A 20,955-nucleotide genomic window follows, 5' to 3' on the forward strand; every position below is an offset into this window, starting at 1 on the left:
AGATTTTTTCCTCTTAGAAAGATCAAAAATGTTGTCGCCTGGATTCTGTCCACACCCCTGAACGTATTAAGCTGAAAATTTATATTTGTATTATGTATGTACTAACTTAGAGCTGCTAAGGTTTTGGTCAGAATTTGCAAACTGGAAGTAGTATTTTTTTTTTAAACAATATTTCATTATTTTATTTTGACCTTTTAAATTTGTATTTTCTTGATATTTAATGTGTATAATACTGATAGTGATTTTAAGTAATAAAAAAAAATTAAAGAAATCCGACAACCGGAAGTAGAATTTTTGCAAGTTTCCATACGTTTGCGCTCATTTCGAACGGGTTAGATTGCTAATTGTATAATGTGCCACTTTTTATTACGATTAATATTACGTGCGCCTGTGCCTATGAATTAACTTACATTATACTTATATATAACATAACTTTATTTTTATTTGTGTTTCAATCAACGGGCACAACACTAGTTATACATATATAATCTATAAAAGTATACATATGTGTATGTACACGTTTAATACCATGGATGTTGCTCAGGGGCAATTCATTATGGCATTGTGGTAAAATATAATTTTAATAATTAAAAATAAATAACTTTTCCTTTCTTCTGCAACCAACCAACGAACTCCTCTTATAAAACCTTTGTATTTTAAATATATGTAAGATCACAATAATTATACTTGCCTATCACAATCGGTCTTCGTGGTATGATTGAGTAGAGAGTGTGCCAAGGTGAGTTGACTGTCATCGATTCTCACCAGAAGGATATCTCCACTCTGTACTTCAGCGGCTCCTCCCCAACTGAGTACCATCGGGAGGCAATCGTCATCGCCACCACTGGGAGTGCCAACCCCTCCGGGACACTCTTCCGGGATCTGAAAGAACAAAAAAAATGCGATTGCTGAAAATATAATGAGAAAAGCCGCGTTCGTTGCGTAAGTCGAACAAAGCCACAAGATCTGAAGGAATGAAATATTAGACGGTTTCAATGAGACCACAGCCAATCGGATAAAGCGCGCGATCTGACTAAATTAATTGAATGGATACTTGAAAATATCCGGAAGACTCCCCAGACAAAGAACGAACATAAATAAACTTTTACTGTAGATACAAATTTAATTATATTTTTCAATAGATTCGAAATAACGTTTGAAATTGACACGCGTATTTATGAGGACGATCTAAGTAACTGTATTAATAATACCAAATAACTTCTTAATGAAATCGTTGCTGCCGAGACTGAATGTGATATTTTCCACCTTAGTGAGCGTAAATTGTCGGAAATTACTCTAACCCATTTATCTGGTAGTCTGCGCTCATCATTGTTTTCATGATTGATTGTGATTTATGAGTGAAATTTTGATTAACTCTCTTCCATTTGGGCCTTACAGGGATGTTTTGTATTTGTAGTTGTTTCTTACATATTTATTGAAACTGGCTGTAGGTGCAAGGCATTCCTTATGCTATATTTTATTTGATATTTTTACTTTATCTGTTATTATTATTATCATTATTGTAACTGTATATACAGTTGCTTGGTTACCTAGAAAATAAGTTTTGGTCGTTCGTTATTCGTGCTAAATTTTACAATATTCGAATCGCGTAAAGTGTCATCGCTTAAAATTTGTAATCAGTGTGCTTTAATTTGTGATAAAAATCGAACTTGTTTAATTGTGATGTGCTTAAATTCGTCTCCGAAAGTTGTGACGAAATTCTCTACGAAAAATTATTAAAGATTATAAAGAAAGATTTTCATTTTTAAATTATTTAATCGTATCATATGAAAAATAAATGATAGTGAAGAAAGGTTTATTCAACAAATGAATAAAACCTTAAGTGTTTCGCAATATTGCTTATTCACATCAATAATCTCAATATGTTTGCAAGAAGGGCTGTAGAGTGCAGTTTGACTGTAATCGATGAAATATTTGATGGAATGTCGATGTAATATCGGGATAGTTGACTTTCCTGGTTGATTTGAGAGCTACCCATTCTCTCTCTCTATGATACTGTATAATTGTTATAAATTGGTCAGGAAAGCGCATTAGGGTTAGCCTGTTAGACTTTCCAGGCATATGTATATGTAGACATGTGAATAAATAAATACATGTATGTGTTATTAGGCCAGAGCGAAAAATGCGAATTTCAGTTTTTCATATATGGACCTAATGGAGAAGTTCCATAGTATATACATACATATATAAAAAGAACAATAAATAAAAATAAATGTCACCAACCAATCAATTTATCGCGACAAAATTTTCGAAACTGTAGGTTTTTTTCATATACATACATACATACATACATACCTATCACATTTTTGAGAATATTTTAGATTTTTTTTCTATAAAATAAATACGAAAAAAATAAATAAAAGGCGCTTAATATTCACCTATTAAAGTTTATTTGGGTCAATTAAGATAACCTTTCTTCAAAGTAGCCGTTTCGCTCAAAAGTCCCATACAAAGTGCCGCGCTCGCAATGGGTGTTTGTATGAAGAAAGCGTTATTTTCAGATAATCGTCATTTTTTCAAAATAAAATCGTTGAGAATTTCTTTGGGATACCTTTAATTTGAATAAAAAGGCATGAAAATTTTTGTAAAATCGTATTTATTACGAATTGATTTTCAAATAAATGTTTTAACGCGCACAAATATCGCACAATTCATTATACACGAATAGTTCAAAAATGAGAATATAGGATTTATATAAGTATGGTATTCATTGTTATAATTATAATACTTATAACTTTATTTTAATTCTAGATCAATTCCTTTTCGTATCCACCCGTTGAAATATCAACGGGCACAACATTAGTCAGAGATAATGGGACAGCGTGTGGACGACAGCAGTGGCTTGCGCAACAATGACTCGAGGTATGTGTAAGTCATTTTACAGTTATCAAATTTTTCCACAGAGCAAAATTATCCAGATTGCCATAGCTATAAGTGGATGCGGAATTTAAACGACCCAATATAAGCACTGTAAATATAATATTTATACATATAATATATATGTACATACATATACACATCTAGAGATATGATACAACTCAATATACAAATATAACGGCTCATATGTACTGTTATGTACCTCGCTTATCAATGTAGGCGACTAACTAGTAGGGATAAGACACACCATTGATTTGTGGCACACCTAATTTAATAAGGCACACCATTGATAAATAGATCACCTTAAATACTGACCAACCAAAATTGTACAATATGTGTCTTCAACACTTAATTGTTTTAAAGAAGAGTATATTAACTCATTACTGTTAGAATTTATGTTAGTCATCACTAGAGACACGTATTTTGGGCATCTGTTTTTGTCAATTTTAGCATTTTCAATTTCTTCACATAATAAATGGGCAAAGGGATAAGAAGACCCTTCTAAATTGTCTATTAATTTTATAAATTTTATGAAAATTTCACTTTTGTTTGTTATTTTAGCATCTATTCGTATATTTTACGAATTTAGCATCTATTCCAAATTTTAGCATTAATAGCAAAATGCCCAAAATACGTGTCTCTAGTCATCTTTTTTACAAAGGATTTACAACAATGGAACAATGGATAGCACTGTGACTATCCTACCTCTAGTCATTACTATCGAGACTCCAAGAGTAGCAGTCAACACATCAGCAGCAGAACAAATAGTGAAACAGTTCTACATATCTCATTTAAATTCTCCGTTCCATAATGAAATTATACCAATACGATAAATGTAACGCTTTAATAATAAATAATAAAGAAATCTTGGTTATTTAACAAAGTAGTTTAAGAAAAAAAGAAAAAATATTTAATCTTTCATTGGAACGTGACAGTACATACATACATATGTACATGCATACATATAATCAAGGCCAGTACCAGCCACACATGCCGCATCCCATTCGACCGTTGAGCATTCTTTCATTCCACATTTAACTTTTTATATATTTTTAGGCTTTCACGGTTCGCATAGATAGGAACGAGAATGTGACAAAAGCAGCGGTACACTAAACCGCAATAATCACAATCGAGTTGAAGGGGATGCGGACCCGGCAACGCCATTACTGCGGTCGTGTTCTCGTTAATTTCGACCAGTCGACCCTGCACAAAACACAACAGTTTATTCACATACATACATACATATAATACCCATGTACGTACATACCTACACCCATATAACAAAACGGAAACAATGGTATCGTACCAGTGTCTGGTCGGATCCGTTTTGCCTGATTTGATTCGGGCCCCGTCAATCGTGGATAATTACCACCATCGCATCGCGTCGGATCGGGTCCAGACCCAACCCGACCTATTTGCGGTTAAGTGATTGGACCAAGTCGGATCGCTCAGATTTTACTTAATCACTTATTATCATTCCTGAGCCTTAGATGTAGAGCCGCTTATCCCTGCACGGCGTTCTTTGGACGAATTTTGTCTTTTGCGTGTAAGATTTACATTATGGCTATGTATGTATATGCGTAATGCATGTATTATTCAGTCTGAATGCGTGGAGGAAATACCAAAATATGTGAATTATGAAGGAATTTCCAAGAATGCGAAGTGCGTGAGCGTATTGCAAAAACACTAAAATGACGTCACACCATTTAAATATTCATTGCGAGTGGAAATTCAAACATTTTACATATTCAAAAGAAGTAAAGTAAGAAACGAGGATCTGTTCAATTTAGTCTCCCCCCCCCCCCCCCCCACCCTTCCCACAGAAAAAAAACAGCTTTTTCTCAAATTTTACAAAAGAAAATAAAGTACAGCCGTATTTTTTTTTAATACTCGAAAAAATATTTTCATTATTCAATAAACTACCATATATATAACCATAAATGATAAACATGTATAGCAGAAGCGTTTTTTTTTTTTTTTTTTTTAATATTCATACGAAGGCATGTATGCATATGTTACAGTCGAAGTGTACGTATGTATTTTCAGTTGAAATATATATTCTAACTAGCTTCAGCTCGTAAATTATATATCTACAAGCGCAAATACAGCTGTGAAACAGTTGAGTTTTCACAGCTCGGATATTTTTACGAATGTTTTTGAATTCAATAATGCGTTAATATTTGCTAATAATAATGCGCAGTGAGTATCGTCTTACGATAACTCTAAGAATGTATTCAAAACAAAAATGCGACTTTCCAACTCAATTTAATAGTCGAGTAACGTTTTCACGTAAAACCTAACCCCTCCATCTTACCCGGTAACGGCTTACAGTTGAACTTTATTTTCAGTTGTAATATATTTTGACCAATTGGAATGTAATTCGCCGTATGAATCAACTTACGTGGGTTAGACGGAATATATTCCAACTGGAAGATACACTTCAACTGTAAAATACATAGATACGTGTGTATATATGTAGATAGTAGAACTTAATTTCAATAGTTCCAAAGTTTACAGACCACAGAAATTTTTAATAAACAAACTTCCCAAAATAGTAACATTAAAAATCAATACAATAGTTTTGATAATCTGGAGAAAAAACGCCGCAAGCCAAATTTTTTTACGGCAGTGTGTTTTATCAAAAAATACTGTTTCTATCAAAAACTAGTAACAGAAAAATGATAATTTTCAAGGAGTGGAGCTAAATCCTCAAAACCTACCCTCTTAGCTGTGCCTGAGGCATCTTTTTACTGTCCACTTGCTCCACAACGCCCCCTCTCACTATTGCCCTTGAGGCCAGCAACCCCTTCAGCGCTCATAGTGGGGTGAATATTATCTACTTTTGAAAACAACAATATAAATACATATGTATATCTACAACTAATGCTGGTACACGTCACATTTATAGTCTTAATCTTATTGTAAAAAATTATACAAATAGGTCAACTTTCAGCCGAAATTTAAAGAAACGAGGCATATATCAGTATGTACAGTAGGGTTTCTGATTTCCCGGACTTTTTCAATTCCCGGGACACGGGACGGAGTCCGGGATCGTTCCCGGGATTCCCGGGATCCCGGGACACATGTAAAAAAACTTTTTTTTTCAATTTAATATATTTTTTATTAATAAAAAAATATTTATTTATTTACAAAATATATCTGTTAACTTGAAAAATGTAATTATAAAAGTGAACTTATTTAAAGTAGCTTCTTAAGAATACTAAAATATTTAAATCGGGATCCGAAAGTCTAATTCTAGATTTGGCACAAAAATTTCCGGCAATGGAAAAAACTCTTTCAGTTTCGATCGAAGTTGGTTTTATTGTTAAAAGGGACGAAAACAATTTTTACTAACCTCTTCTTATTTTAAATTATCGGTTTTTACTCCTATCAGCATGTATATTTTAATTTTTTTTTAAGTCGAGGCTATTTTTACAAACCTCCTTTACGTTTCACTTATTATTTACGTTATTTTCTATATTTCTCTTTGATAACTCCTTATTTAATTCTTCATTCATCGTCAAACACACAATTGTTTCATCTTCATCCGAATCTTCTATTGTGGAATCGTCAATACAAGAAGGATATACTCGCTTCATAATAGTTTCACCGTAGGATATACATATGTCCATTCGCTTTTATTACAACATTTAAAAAATGTTTTGTTCGGTATAAAATCGGAATTATTTAAAATTTGTGTTAAAAAAATCAGTTTTAGGCTTCTTCTTTCTTCGATTTTAGTATTTGAGAATATTTTACGATTCTTTGTGTATTTGATTTATTATTTCCCTCCGGCGCAGTCGTGAAAATGTTGTATGTTTTCAAGATTTTTTCTAAATCCAATTCCCGGGATTAAAGTTAAGAATTCCCGGGACACGGGACAACGAAAATTGAATTCCCGGGAATGTCTGTCCCGGGTCGACCCGGGTCAGAAACCCTAATGTACAGTGACGATTGTAACGAGTGCGTAGCAGTATCGAGAGCTCGGATTTGACGTGGAAACGCAAAAAGGGCGAATAATAAGCAACGGTGAATGCAACGGCGGCAAAAAGGGTCGACCCTCGCGCATTCCCCTTTACCTTTGCTTATATTACTCACATACCGGCCCTTTGAAGTCGACACGCATACACACACTCACACCGCATTGACATCGCTTTGAAGGAGATACGCCTCGAGGAAGGGCAAAATAAAACGGCGCGCTGCGAAATTTCCATCTAGATAAAGGGATAAGTCGCTTTTTGTGAGTATCCTCCGAGCAACGACAAAAATCTCGAGCGCGTGAAGGCGATGTGGGAAAAATGCGCAAAGAAAATTTGTCGCGTGCGGTAGAAAACGCGACCAAACGTCAATACGGCTGACGTTTCGAAAAATGGCTTTTGATCCAAAAAACCCGTATACGGAATGATCAGAAGAACTGCTCGGTACGTACTTTCAAGCTTCACACAATTTCTTTTTACGACCCCTCCCCTCCACTCCAAGAAGATTCGTACGAATTTCCATCATATGTGTATGTATATGTATGTACTTAGTACGTATGTTTTGCTTAAGAATACAAAATCTTTTGTGTTTCATACTAAAATTTACGTAAAAGTTTTAAATTTATAAGAGATAATCAACAATACCTGAAACTTCATCATACTTTTAAAGTACATATAAGCTTCTTTAGGGAGCGGTGAATAATGTAAAGAAATTCAACCATAAGTGTCTCACACACATCCGTTTGTTCATGTTTAAAATTTAATTTAACACTTGCCGCACTGTGATGGATAGTGAGTAAGCAGGTGAGTGACATTTTATATCTCCAAATACATATACTGAATGCAGGGTCTTCATATTTTATGTATTCCTCATCAAAACCTTTATGATTCGAATTATCTCCTCGAAAGTTCCATGTACACGTTCAATACGCTGCGCTCAACGGTCAGTGTGAAAATGAGATCCGCCTTAGAATGAAGACTCTACTTTTTTGACTGGATGGTCGGCGTCCACCACAGTGGTTGGTGGATTTTTTTAGCACAGTAATGCAAGTGTTAAGGAAAATTAAGACAATTAAAATTTTCAGTAATATTTTTGTATGAAACTATATATATGTACATATGTACATATATGTAATTTCACACAAAAATATTGCGGGTGAAAGTTTGCATGGGACACCTTGATTTTAGTTTTCAACACCCATCAAAAACTAGATAGGGTCTCTAATACTGTGGTCGGTAACCTTTTGTGAGACTAGGAAATTATTTCAGTGTTGAAAATTTTATATGGTTAATGGGTAAAAGTATAAATTAAAAATTTACGAAATTATTAAGGAATATTTTATTCATATAAAGTAAAATATAAATATGTACTTAAATTAAATTTATTAAGGACATCTATTTGATCAATTAATTATTTGGTTTTAAGTTGACTTAAGTCGTACACACGACTTATGTAAGTCTACTACCCGCAGGTAACTCAATTACCCGCGGGTAGTAGTTTGCCGACCGTTGGTCTAATACATAATAGCATGAGATTAGTTATAACTAAATTTGACGGTTATATATGTATTTACATATATATATTAAAGTTTTACGAATTGCACCGCAGAAAAACAAACTCGCTCGGCGTTACCAGATTACTTCTATGTACATATGTATTTGCATTTTTATGAAAATTTAAAGACGGAAATATAAAACTTAATAAGTTATTTAACGGAAATACACTTATGTGATATACATACATCGTATAAAATAAATTTTAATAACAAAAATCGATTAAATTTTCGTAATGTACGCATATCTATGGCAATTGTTCCTAGGAGCATTAAGCCGATTATTTAGCGGTTACGACCAAACGGTCGAGGCGTTCGAATGTCGCCATTAAGGATGCCGTAGCAGGGAAATATTATGTTAATTCCGGTCGGCAACAGCCGACGGGTCCTTTACCGAGGGCCAAAGTTCGCCCTCCGGAGTGATTTATCCGCGCGTAATTCCTCAACGCGGTGGATTAGCGGCCATTAAGAGAACCAAATGCGATTTTAATGAAAGAAACGGTCCAAAATTTAGAACAAGAGATATTATAAAACACGCATGACAGTTGCGTAACTCGAAAGCAACTCTCCTTATGTCGAAAGTCTCAAGACGTCCATAAAATAAATAGTATGCATAATACATTTTTGTATGAAATAATAATTCAAGTATAAAATAAAGCTCATGCAACATGTTCCTTTCTCATAAAAGTACCTTACGTAAAGGAATAAATAATAAACGGTTTCGAACGTTTCAAGTCTGATACAATAATACCTATACATAAATTGCTATAACGGAGAATCTCTCGCATAGAAATTGCAATGAAAGACCGTAATGTAAATACATACTAGTTTCAATTGCAATAACTCTAGTGAAAGAGAATTCATCTGCGTGCAGTTAAGGGTGAAATTTAACCTTGCCATTATATCAAAATCCATATATACCGTAATTTTATACAATAATTCACACATACATTAGTACATATTATATAATAATATGTACATATTTACATAATTCCTTATGCGCCACAATGGTCATAAATATAACAGAAAAGAAACAAATTAATGAACTATAATATATGTATGTACATATGTATACATGTATGTACATATACATATATACTAGGATTTCTGCCCGGGTCGACCCGGGACAGAAATTCCCGGGATTTCACGGAATTTTTGATGTCTCGTAGTCCGAATATTTCAATCAAAACGTTCTTTAGAATTTAAGAAGCTTTTTCAAATAAATTTTCTTTTACAATACAATTTTTTCCAGTAAATATATAAATTGATTACTTTTTGCTATAAATTTAATATTAATAAAAAAAATTTTACATAGTATGTACTGATATCCCGGGAATCCTGAGCTGCGTCCCGTGTTCCGGGAAATCAGAATGCTTAGTATGTACACTATTTATTTATAAAATATTAGCTATCTAGCTAATTTAAAAATACATACTTAATTACTTAACTCTAAAGTCTTAAATATAAATCTATATGTACTGTCCCTCACAGAGGTGTCTCCTCGCACCTCGAAAGATTGCATCCACGGTCTTAGAAGACCTGACGCACTCATTGTACATGAGCACACCTCTATGAAAAGCACCCCCCAGCTGTCTTCCTTTTTTCTTACTCTACTTACAACTAATTTCTCCTTATTTCTAGTATAAAAACTATGCATATCCCTATTCCTTATTGTATAATCCTACGATTTTGCGTGTCATCCTTGCGCAGGGGCCATGCTTATCTTCTATCTATTGTTCCAATATTAGTATATGTACATATGTATGTCCTGCCGAAGCAGGACACTAGAGAGATAAATAATTTTCTTTCGGATTTTATGTATACAAATTTTTCATTACGTCGTATACATACAAAGATCCATAGTATAAAGTACATTATATTTCCACTGAGTATGAAATATACATATGTATGTCTTATGTGTATATACAAACATATATTACATACATATATGTATCTTGAAACGTGTGGCACGCCCAACCGATATGCGAACTGGTACACGTTTTGCATATTCATCTCCACGATTCACAAATTTCCCTCCCAACACATAACTACATTTTTCGCGTCACATTTCAACTAACGGGTAGAAAGGTCTACGGATTTTCCAGAAACCCCATTTTCCGCTTTTCGCAACGCAACACAACGATAAATAAACCACAATTCTCCATAGCTATACCCTGACCCACAAACGACGTCCAACTTCACATCTACATATGTATGTATATACATTGAGTCAATTCATCCTTTTATGTCATCGATATATTTTCATATGTACATATATTTCTGTATAAATTCCGATCTTAATCAAAGATAATATAGCCCTTTCCAGTTCATTAATCGCGTATCTATGGGGTTTGTTCGCTCTTTCTCAATTTTCTTTTAACGGTGCTACATTTTCTTTTGTCTATCTATAATACATACATATGTATGTAAGTATATATGTCGACAGCGTCTTATTTTCGCAGATCACGATTGGACTATTATAACCAACGCTGCTTACATCTGGCTTATAAGCCATACAATAAACGTACAAAAACCTTCTCGCTTTCGTTTTCTTTTCCTCCTCTGACGAAAACAGGAGAATTTTCACGTCATAATTAAAACTTTATCGATAAGAAAGTATTTGATTAATGAATGCGACCGATGAGACCACATTACTTTTGTTATATACTACGTATGTTTTATTACTAGGCTTATTATTTTGTTCGAACACATTGTTACTTTACTTAGGGCTGGTGTGTCTTGATGAAGGTTTGCCCACACGATAAATTGCATTTTTTTTCGGCGTGGCCACGAATGAAAGGCTTTCTATCCTGACAAAAGCTTTTTCACAATAGTGATGATGAAAACCATACACGTATCACATATCAAGCATGCAACGTCACGTGACGTCGGAAACTAAATCACAAAATATCCATTCAATACTTTAACGATGACATTTATTGAAGTACAATCACGCAACATAAAAATAGATATCATTGATAAGTCGGTTCTTTGAAGAGTATTATTGTGTGAGTTTTTCAAGTATCATAATCGGTCTAGTACAAATTGATATTTAATTTAAATTTTTGATTGAATTTTCGATGTTTATTTTTTATTTCAATATTTCGTACGCTTCTGGTCCCAAAGCCGAATCCTCTTCGCTTGTCTTCGTTGGCTTAATGTGTACGCACCATAAGAAACAATACTAGTTTCTCGAGAAACTCACTTGAAACTCGGGAGTTATCAGTCTCTTAACTTTATGATCAGTCAAATCTGAATACCTTATTCCTTGAATAAGCCTTTTTCTCTAATCTGTTATTTGGTCTTTCACTTTCAAACCGATGCTAAAACGGTATATAATATACGACAATACTATGATATGTATAGTACATATATGACAATACTATGGTATGTATGCAATGTTATACTTACATAATGGTATGGTACAAAAAATACCTTGAGAAACGAGAGAAGAATCTAGAATACGAAAATGATCGAGAATATTACTGAAGAAGTCCGAAGTCGCAAGATAAGAGCCGGAAAGCCAGCAATCATATCCGGAAGATGGATGGACGAATTCGTCGGTCGTTGGGGCTTTTCCAAAAGGACCCGACCGAGCCTTCGAGGAGGCCACGCAACAAAAAGGTAATTTGGCCGGCCATCAATCAAATAAGTACGAATAAATAAGAGTCTACGGAGCGATATGGACCCCGACAACGACGTCATCAATCAAAAGCGGACAATCCGAGAGGTCAAGCTGTCACCAATCCGCACACAAATTTCTCCCACGCACCGGTAGCACCAAATGTACGCATCTCCTTTTCTCACTCCTTCGCAACGGTCAAATATCAAACAATATATACATATGTACAGTGTAATGTCGCGTCGAGTGAGCTGTGGGGGGTAGGAAGTATTGCCATGCACCGCGACGAACGGTGTAAGGGTCATAACTCACAAGACCTGACGTCCTTCCTATTATTCTTTGCCAACTTGCCGACGACTATCGCGCGCACAAATAACGGAATTCGAAGCACATAATAAATAAGATGTCCGTGTTTGCGGATAATATATGTTTTTCGCGTGAATGACGCCAGTCGACAAATTAAAGTCAAATAAATTTCTATGTGCTCCTCAGTACACTCAGTATACCTATGTATAAATGTATGTACGTACGTACGTTTTTTGTTTTATCTTTGTTAGATTTGAGTCAAATCAATTTTATTAAAAACAATTATAATGGTTCTATTTTAGATTTAATCTTCACTAATATTGATAGTGTTAATATATCTGTATCAAGAGCGTCTAATCCTTTAGTTGCAGAGGATATTTATCATCCAGCACTTGATGTTGATATTATTTTTAATTTAGCTAAAGTTAATATTAATAATATGTTGTGTTCTGATGGAAAAATGTTACCTGGATGGAAATTTGAATATGGAGATAAGCTGGTTAAATTAGGAAATAGTCTGGCCAATTGTAATTGGAATGAGTTGTATAAGTGTTGTGATGTAAATATAGCGGTTTCCACCTTCTATAATATTGTAGTAAAAAGAAATTTGCTCAGTTATCCAACGATTATAAGTATCCTAAATGGTTTTCAAAAGATTTAATTAAGATTATTCAAAGAAAAATTTACGTCCATAAAATTTGGAAAACAACGAAATGTTGCATAGCACGTGCTGATTTTGTTTATCTGCGTAAATTAGTAAAATCAACTATGGATGAATGCCGTAAAAAATATATTTTAAATTGTGAAATTGCTCTACCTAAGGAGCCGTCTGCTTTCTGGTCACTTATTAATTCTAAACGTTTTACTAAAAATATACCTGGCACTATGCGTTATGAAAACTGTGATGTACATGGTTCCCAAAATATTGCTGATAAGTTTGCTGAAAATTTTAGCAATATTGTGCGGAGTAGTCAATCTGTACAAGGTCAGTCTAACAGTATATCAGACAATGGCTGGTTCCCCATTCTAAACCTAGATTGCTGCAATCAAAATGACTTAATTTATGGTTTTAACAGACTGAAACCTAAACTGTCGGCTGGTCCAGATCTCATTCCTGCGTATGTGTTGAAAGCTTGCAAAGCTCCTTTAACGCAACCACTATGCTTCATCTTCAATTTGTCATTAAATTCGGGAATTTTTCCTGATTTTTGGAAAATCACAAAAATTGTTTTTAAAAAAGGTGACATTTTATCAATTACAAATTATAGATGCGCTACTTTCTGCTCCTGCCAAGGTGTTCGAGGCAATTTTACATCGGTATATCTACAATCACTGTGAACCATATTTGATCGATCAACAACATGGATTTAGAAGTTCTCGTTCAACAGTTACTAATTTATTATGTTTTTCCAATTATGTAACCAAATCGGTTGATGCGGGAAACCAAGTTGATGTAGTATATACCGATTTCATGAAGGCCTTTGATATGGTAGACCATAATTTTTTGTTTGTGAAGTTAAGAAATTTTGGGTTATCAAATGGCTTGATGCAACTTATACAAAATTACTTTGAAAATCGGAGGCAATTTGTATATTTTCACCCTAATTCCTCAAATGAGTTTATTTCATATTCTGGGGTACCTCAGGGGTCCAACTTAGGGACATTATTATTTTTAATTTACATTAATGACATCTCAAAAATAATTAAGTATTCAGACTATCTTTTATTCGCCGATGACCTTAAGCTTTTTATGACAGTTAAGTCTCATAGTGACGCAGCCCTTCTCCAATTGGACTTAGATGCGCTGTCAAGTTAGTCTGTCGATAATAAATTATTTTTTAGCATTCAAAAATGCTGTGTTCTCAATGTGACAAGATCTTCAAATCGCTTGATTTATCCATATCGCCTAAGTGGTGTTGAATTAAAGTTTGTGGATGAATATTGTGATTTGGGGGTCTTGTTCTCGAATAATTTTCAATTTAAACGACACATAGACAATATTTGTTTGCGTGCAACAAAAATGCTGGGATTCTTACTAAGAGTTAGCAAACCTTTCCAGAGTACGTTGGTGCTTAAAATTCTTTATGAATCTTTAGTACGTAGTATTCTAGAATTTTCTTCTATTATATGGAATCCTACCCATATAACTCATTCATTGAAGATTGAGAGAATCCAAAAACGGTTTCTCAGATATCTTTATTTGAAACAGTATGGTTATTAACCTTGGCAATATCCTAGTGCATTCCTATTAGGGGCGTTAGGTTTCAACTCATTGGAGTCTCGTCGGAATATGTTACTGGGAAGGCACTTTTTTAAGCTGTTGAATGGGATAATACACAATCCTCAGGTTCTAAATGAATTTAGGTTTAATGCACCTTGTAAATTCAGGGACTTGAGAAATCGTGATTTGTTTGTTCCTCCTGTGGCTCGCACAAATATGTTGTCAACGGCTCCTATATCTAGGGCGATATATCTGCTTAACAGGATCTCTGGTGAAATTTACCTCTTCAATATGAAATATACTAATCTGGTTGAGTGGTTGTTGAGGAATGCCAGAGGTTGATTTTGCCTTTTATTATAAATATTAATGATTATAAATATTAATGATAAATATTAATGATTGTTTATAAATATTATAAATATTAATGATTGTTATTACTTTATCTATGTTTTTCCTTTTTTTTTATGATTTTATGATTTTAATGATGTTGTGTTAATATTGTTATTATTATAAATAATTATTACTGTTATCATGTTATTATTACTGAATGACCAACCACAGCGATGCGTTGGAGATCTCTGTAATGTCACTGTGGCTAATATGTTAAATAAATAAATAAATACATACGAGTATTTGTATGTTAATCCAATTCGTGAAATCGTTTGCCCAAATTAGTCCAGGAACAGTTCATTTCAATTCAGTTCAAATTAAATTTAGATCATAGCGATTTTACAGGCTGATTTTACAGCGATTTTACAATTTGAAAATTATAAAGTTTGCTTTATATTCTAAGGAATTTAATAATATTAGGAACAAATACCTATGTAGATATCGAAATTGACTGGCTTTTTCTCGCGTTGCATACATACATATGTACGTTATCAAATTGAATTTTTCATGCAAATTAAGAACACAATGATCCATAACAGGCGTTGGTGTTTTTTTTGCAAACTCAACCAAAATTTGACTGTTAAGTAGATGTTTCGGGTCAGTGGATATTTTCATTTTAAAACACTCTTTTAGTGAATAAATAGAAAATAATTACTATATTTTAAACTTGAAACATAAGAAAACAAAACTCTAATTCTAATTATCATGTTATTAGATTTATTCACCTTAAAACAAATTTCTAATTGCGTTTGAATTTTCAATAGTTAAGTTGCTCCAATGTTTACTTTAAACAAATTTCATATTTGAAAATGTTTTCTCAGATATGTAGCACCGAACACATACAAAATGGCAAAGCCTATCTCAAAGATGAAAAATCGATAAATATATTAAAAACTTTGCCTCGACTGCACCCTCGTATTTCAGAATGTAACAGAAAATCTCCGTAATAACATTTAATTTCTTCCATAAAGGGCCTATATGTTAATGCAGGTCGTGCTACTATTTTGTTAACTACATATCTTAGTAACTATTTTCATTCATTGCATCCTCAAGTTGTTGCTTAGATGCCTTTGCAAAAAAATTTTCTTCCATCATTGCCAATAACGTCACTAGATAACAAATAATTTTTTACCTGACGCATATTCTCGAAAAAAAGTACATATTTTGTTAATTACAAAATATGATATGTAAAAAAACCTTGTGAAAAGCAGCGTTAATTTTTAATTAAATTGATAAGGTTTAGAAGCAATTTTTAATTTACAAAACCTACTATTTTTACCGATACAAAAATACGCAGACTCTCATAGAAAGTTTTCAGAAAATTACATACGTCTCTTTACCTCTTCATCTTTACTACTAGACATGTCAATTATTTGACCTAAATATAAATAATTATTTACTACTTCTACTGGTTTATCATCTAAGGGGATGCTATCAGGCATGCAATAACTATTGAACATTAGTTTAGTCTTATCTACGTTAATTTTTAATCCTACTTTTCTACTTTCCTTGTCCAGCTGTGCTAGTCTGATAAGTAGGTCAGCTGAATCACGAGCTACTAAAACTATATCGTCAACGAACCGAAGGTGACTCAAGAAGCGACCATTGATGCTTACTCCGGCTGTATCCTAATCCAAGTTCCTGAAAACTCCCTCAAGCACCGCATTGAATAACTTTGGCGCATTTAATAACCTTCGTGAAGAGCTTGTAGACCGCTGAAAGTAAACTAATGGGTCGGTAGTTCTTGATATCGCTTTTATCCCTTTTTTGTGTATTAAGATGATAGTTGCGTTATTCCATCCTTCTGGTATAGCTTGGTTCTGGATGCATTTGCTGAAAAGCCTAGCTAAGATATTATTTAGGGGGGAGCCGCCACATTTTAGTAAGTCAATGGGAATATTATCTTCCCCTAGGGTTTTACCGTTCTTTGCAGTTTTTAGCGCGGCCTCTACTTCGCTAGGCAATACTGCAGGTACCCTTTGGCCGTGTGTTGATTCCGGAGAGGGAAATTGACCGTTGTTGTTCTCGTAAAGTTTTGCATAGAACGTATAAACTCTGTCTATGATCTCTTCTCTATTCCTAATTATTACTCCGCTCTCTGATCTGATTGCGATCATTTGGTTTTTGCCTAAGAAAAGATCTTGTTTGCACTTTTTCAGGCTACGGTTATTCTTAATGGTATTTTCTATTAGCTTGCTGTTAAAATCCCTGACATCCCTGACTATTCTCTTCTTAATTTCCTTATTTACTAGATTATTTACTAGATTACAATAGTGAACTTGTCGCTGTGTTCCACAGTTCCACGTGATGTCGATGGTCGTATGTTCTCGTGTCATGCGCTCAGTCCTCATGGAACCGTAATATGTGGATATATTGAAACACATAAATATAGGAAAATATGATAATTTCTTAAGATTTTTTTTTATGTCGACGGAAACTCAAAACTTTATAATGATAGTCGGGAAAGTGAAAGCTTCCCAAAGTTACGTATAAAAACTTTTTTAAAACACAGCGAAAATTTTGCCGACTCGAACATCCGAAGACAGAGACACTCTCCGACGACACTTCTAAAGAAACGAACAAGGCTTTTCAATATCGCGAGGGTACTAAATCACATTTTTTTGCGGGAGCTTGTACCGTCTCCTCGCTTCGAGTTTAAAATAAAATGGCTAATTTTTAGCGCACTAACTTTTTCGGCAAATTTTGTGAAAAGTTCGCCACGGTTAGTCGGCGAAAATTGATCCGGCATACGACACGGAAAAGAGAAAAAGTTAAGGTGCGTTGACACGCGGATTCGGTGTCTCTCTATTGAAATATTTATTTTATGCGACAGGTGATTTATCATCGTGTAGTGTTTGTTCGCGTAGTTGGATGATCGTTAGTTGTTTTCTTTTGGGGTGAGTGATCTTCGTTCCTTTTCAATTATACACTTCCGTTGAATTTTTTCCTGTATTTTTTCTCACACAAAAGCATCTCCACCACAATAGGGGGAGTTTCCCGAGAAAAATTACGCACGCTTTTCCAAAGGTTACCCGTTGCGAGCACCAGTTTCAACGAGTTTCTTTAACGCTTCAAATTGTCAAAACAACTAGATCCATTACGTAAAAATCAACCAACTTAAACCAAGTATGAAATAAATTACATTTTATGTATAGTGTGCTAATTTGAAAACGGTTGTAAAAAGAATTCCATGGTGGGCGGCCACAAAAAGAAGTTTTCAGTAGGATGAAGACAGAAAATAAATCTTTAGAAACGTTATCATAAATAATTTACATATAATAGGCCATTTATTTATTAAACTTGATTTTTTTGTTCACTGGGTTGTTTTTGTTTCGGGGAATTTCCCTCCCCTCCACAACACTTATCGCCCTTATTCTCGGACCCAAGCGAATGACATAGTGCGTCGTATCATATGCCCAATAGAAGCTGTCAAACTTTTCAAAAGAACCAATAGACGTTGCTCCTGTGATTTACTGGGCTAAGGCATTTGATCTTAAAAAAATGTGTTAATTTGTGTGGTTGTGAACATATTTTAGATATATGTAATTCTAATCCCGTTAATTTCATCACACTGATACAGTATCAGTTTTAATTTAATGTCAGTTATTTTTTTTATATTTTTCATTAAAATGTGGTGCACACTGTATGTACATGGAATATTATATTTACTTTATCTATCTATGTACGTAGTAACAATAGATGAAGTTTGGTGATCATGCGAAAATTCTATCTCGTGATTTTGACTGATTCGAACTCAGAATCGATTACTGATCACGTTTTCATGATCTCCGTGTGTGTGTCTATATATTTTGGGGATTTTTTGAACACCGTTAATCCTATCGAACTGAAACTTAGGTATCGGTTACTAAAATTCTTATCGAGACGACGTAAATTTTTTTCAAATTTTTAAGTTGGCCGGAAATTGTACCTCCCCTTATAGGTGTCCCCTTTTTTTGAATTCAATTATCTCTCAAACCGCTTACTGAATCGGACTGAAATTTTTTTACATGTAATATAAATAATAATTTTTATAATCTTATATTTTTTAAATATTTTTATCTGAACCGGAAGTGGTACTTTTACTCGATCGATAACATAAATACTCGAATCGAGGTATTTTATGTTTTTCTCAGAAATCTTTTAGTTTATTGAATTGAAATTTCATATCTACAAGTTTTAGCGTAATAACAAGTTATGTATATAATTTGGTAAGCATCCCTCAATCAGAAGTGGCAGTTTACTCGTGTTCTATTTTTCTTCCACTATTTTTTTCGACCCTTTAAACATGTGTGTTCTTCACGAAAATATTCAAGTATAATTCTTATATCAATTTGATGAAAATAAAAAAAATCACTGAATTTAATAAACCAGAAGTGGGATTTTTTCCTCTTAGAAAGGTCAAAAATGTTGTCGCCTCGATTCTGTCCACATCCCTGAACGTATTAAGTTGAAAAATTATATTTGTATTCTTTATGTACTAACTTAAAGCTGCTAAGGTTTTGGTCAGAATTTGTAAACCGGAAGTAGTATTTTTTTTTAAACAAAATTTCATTATTTTATTTTGACCTTTTAAATTATTTTAATCATTTCGATAATACTGTTAGTTATTTTAATTAATAAATTTTTTTTTGTATTTTCGTGGTATTTAATGTGTATAATACTGATAGTGATTGTAAGTAATAAAAAAAATTGAACAAAATCCGACAACCGAAAGAAGAACTTTTGTCTTGTGCAAGTTTCCATACATTTGCGCTCAATTTGTATCGAAAATGCTGTCATAGTTATTAGTACTTCATAATCTGTCTGTACGGTTCTATATCGAATTTTGTTTTGTAACCTTCTTATATTCCTCAAATACATAGATAAAGTCAGGGGTTGGTCACATCCGAACTTTTTTATATTTTATTCTGTATGTGTGCCAATTTAAATAAATAAATGAATATTTTTTTATGTTGACCGATGGTACGTTTCTGGTATACATATGTATTTACATACATATGTAGGTCTCTCGTTTTTATAAGCATTTTTTTTAAATTGTGATATGAATTGAGATGAGAAATGTCCGGTATGCAAATCTGCATATCAGGAAACAACGTATTCCGGTTATGGGATACATGTTATACGAATACCGGTGGTTACAAACATTGGAGAGGGTCCCCTGTGCCACATATGTATGTAAACACATACATATTATATGTACATACATACTAAGTCAAGCGGTATACTCGAATAAGCGAATGGGCATTAAACAGCCTCAGTTTACATTCCTTTGTCCTTAATGCCCGCTGACCGCAGAACGTTTCGCTCCAACAACGCCAACTTTAAATGCGTATTCATGCATATAAATACAGATAACCTCGAGAAGAATCACCGTCGAAGTGTAAACTTGATGATGACCTCTATGTGGGGGGTGGGGTTATTTGTCACTACTCGTGTGCTTGTACTACATACCTATACATTATATCCAGTGGTGGCATACCTATACATTATATCCAGTGGTGGCATACCTATACATTATATCCAGTGCATAGGAACTACGGCGCTGCAGCACCCCCAGAAAAAATACAAAAAATTCACATTTGTATACATTTACAACTTGTGAATATAATTCAAATAAGAATGATAGATATTTGACATAATCATTATTAATGAGTATGTCAAATATATCTAAATACAACTTGTAAATGCGATTTTTTGTAATTTTTCTGGGGGTGCTGCAGCGCCGCAGTTCCTATGCACGAGCCGCCACTGATTATATCACTATTAGATGAAAATAAATATGTGAGTCCATTTAAATATCGTTAATATTTTACATATCTAATATATATTTTCGAAAGAGACTTTGTATGGTTGGGAACTTTTGGGAAAGTTTCTATGGCAACGATTCGAATTTGTTTTTTCGATTCAAATAAACTTAATAAAAAAAATGAATATTTTCTATTAGGCTTAGTTCATAGTCGCAACAATGTCGCTGCGACAAAGTTGACG

At 33.7% G+C, this 20,955-nt stretch overlaps 2 protein-coding genes and 1 non-coding gene across 3 annotated transcripts in view; all 3 read right to left on the minus strand.

Annotated features, from left to right (window-relative positions):
• Positions 1-20,955, minus strand: part of LOC143912339 (uncharacterized) — a 976,232-nt gene that overhangs the window by 715,304 nt on the left and 239,973 nt on the right. The gene's annotated exons all lie outside the window — the stretch shown is intronic.
• The window catches only part of wry (delta and Notch-like EGF repeat containing weary), a 103,718-nt gene that overhangs the window by 80,819 nt on the left and 1,944 nt on the right, over positions 1-20,955 (minus strand). The window contains exon 2 of the mRNA XM_077438443.1: positions 699-882. Coding sequence (XP_077294569.1) covers positions 699-882 — 184 coding nt within the window. The remainder of the gene's footprint in view (positions 1-698; positions 883-20,955) is intronic.
• On the minus strand, positions 10,094-10,197 carry LOC143920495 (U6 spliceosomal RNA). Its single transcript, XR_013261347.1, has one exon. It is a non-coding gene; the product is annotated as a U6 spliceosomal RNA (small nuclear RNA).

Source organism: Arctopsyche grandis, chromosome 1, assembly GCF_051622035.1.
Source record: "Arctopsyche grandis isolate Sample6627 chromosome 1, ASM5162203v2, whole genome shotgun sequence".
Classification (NCBI taxonomy): Eukaryota; Metazoa; Arthropoda; class Insecta; order Trichoptera; family Hydropsychidae; genus Arctopsyche; species Arctopsyche grandis.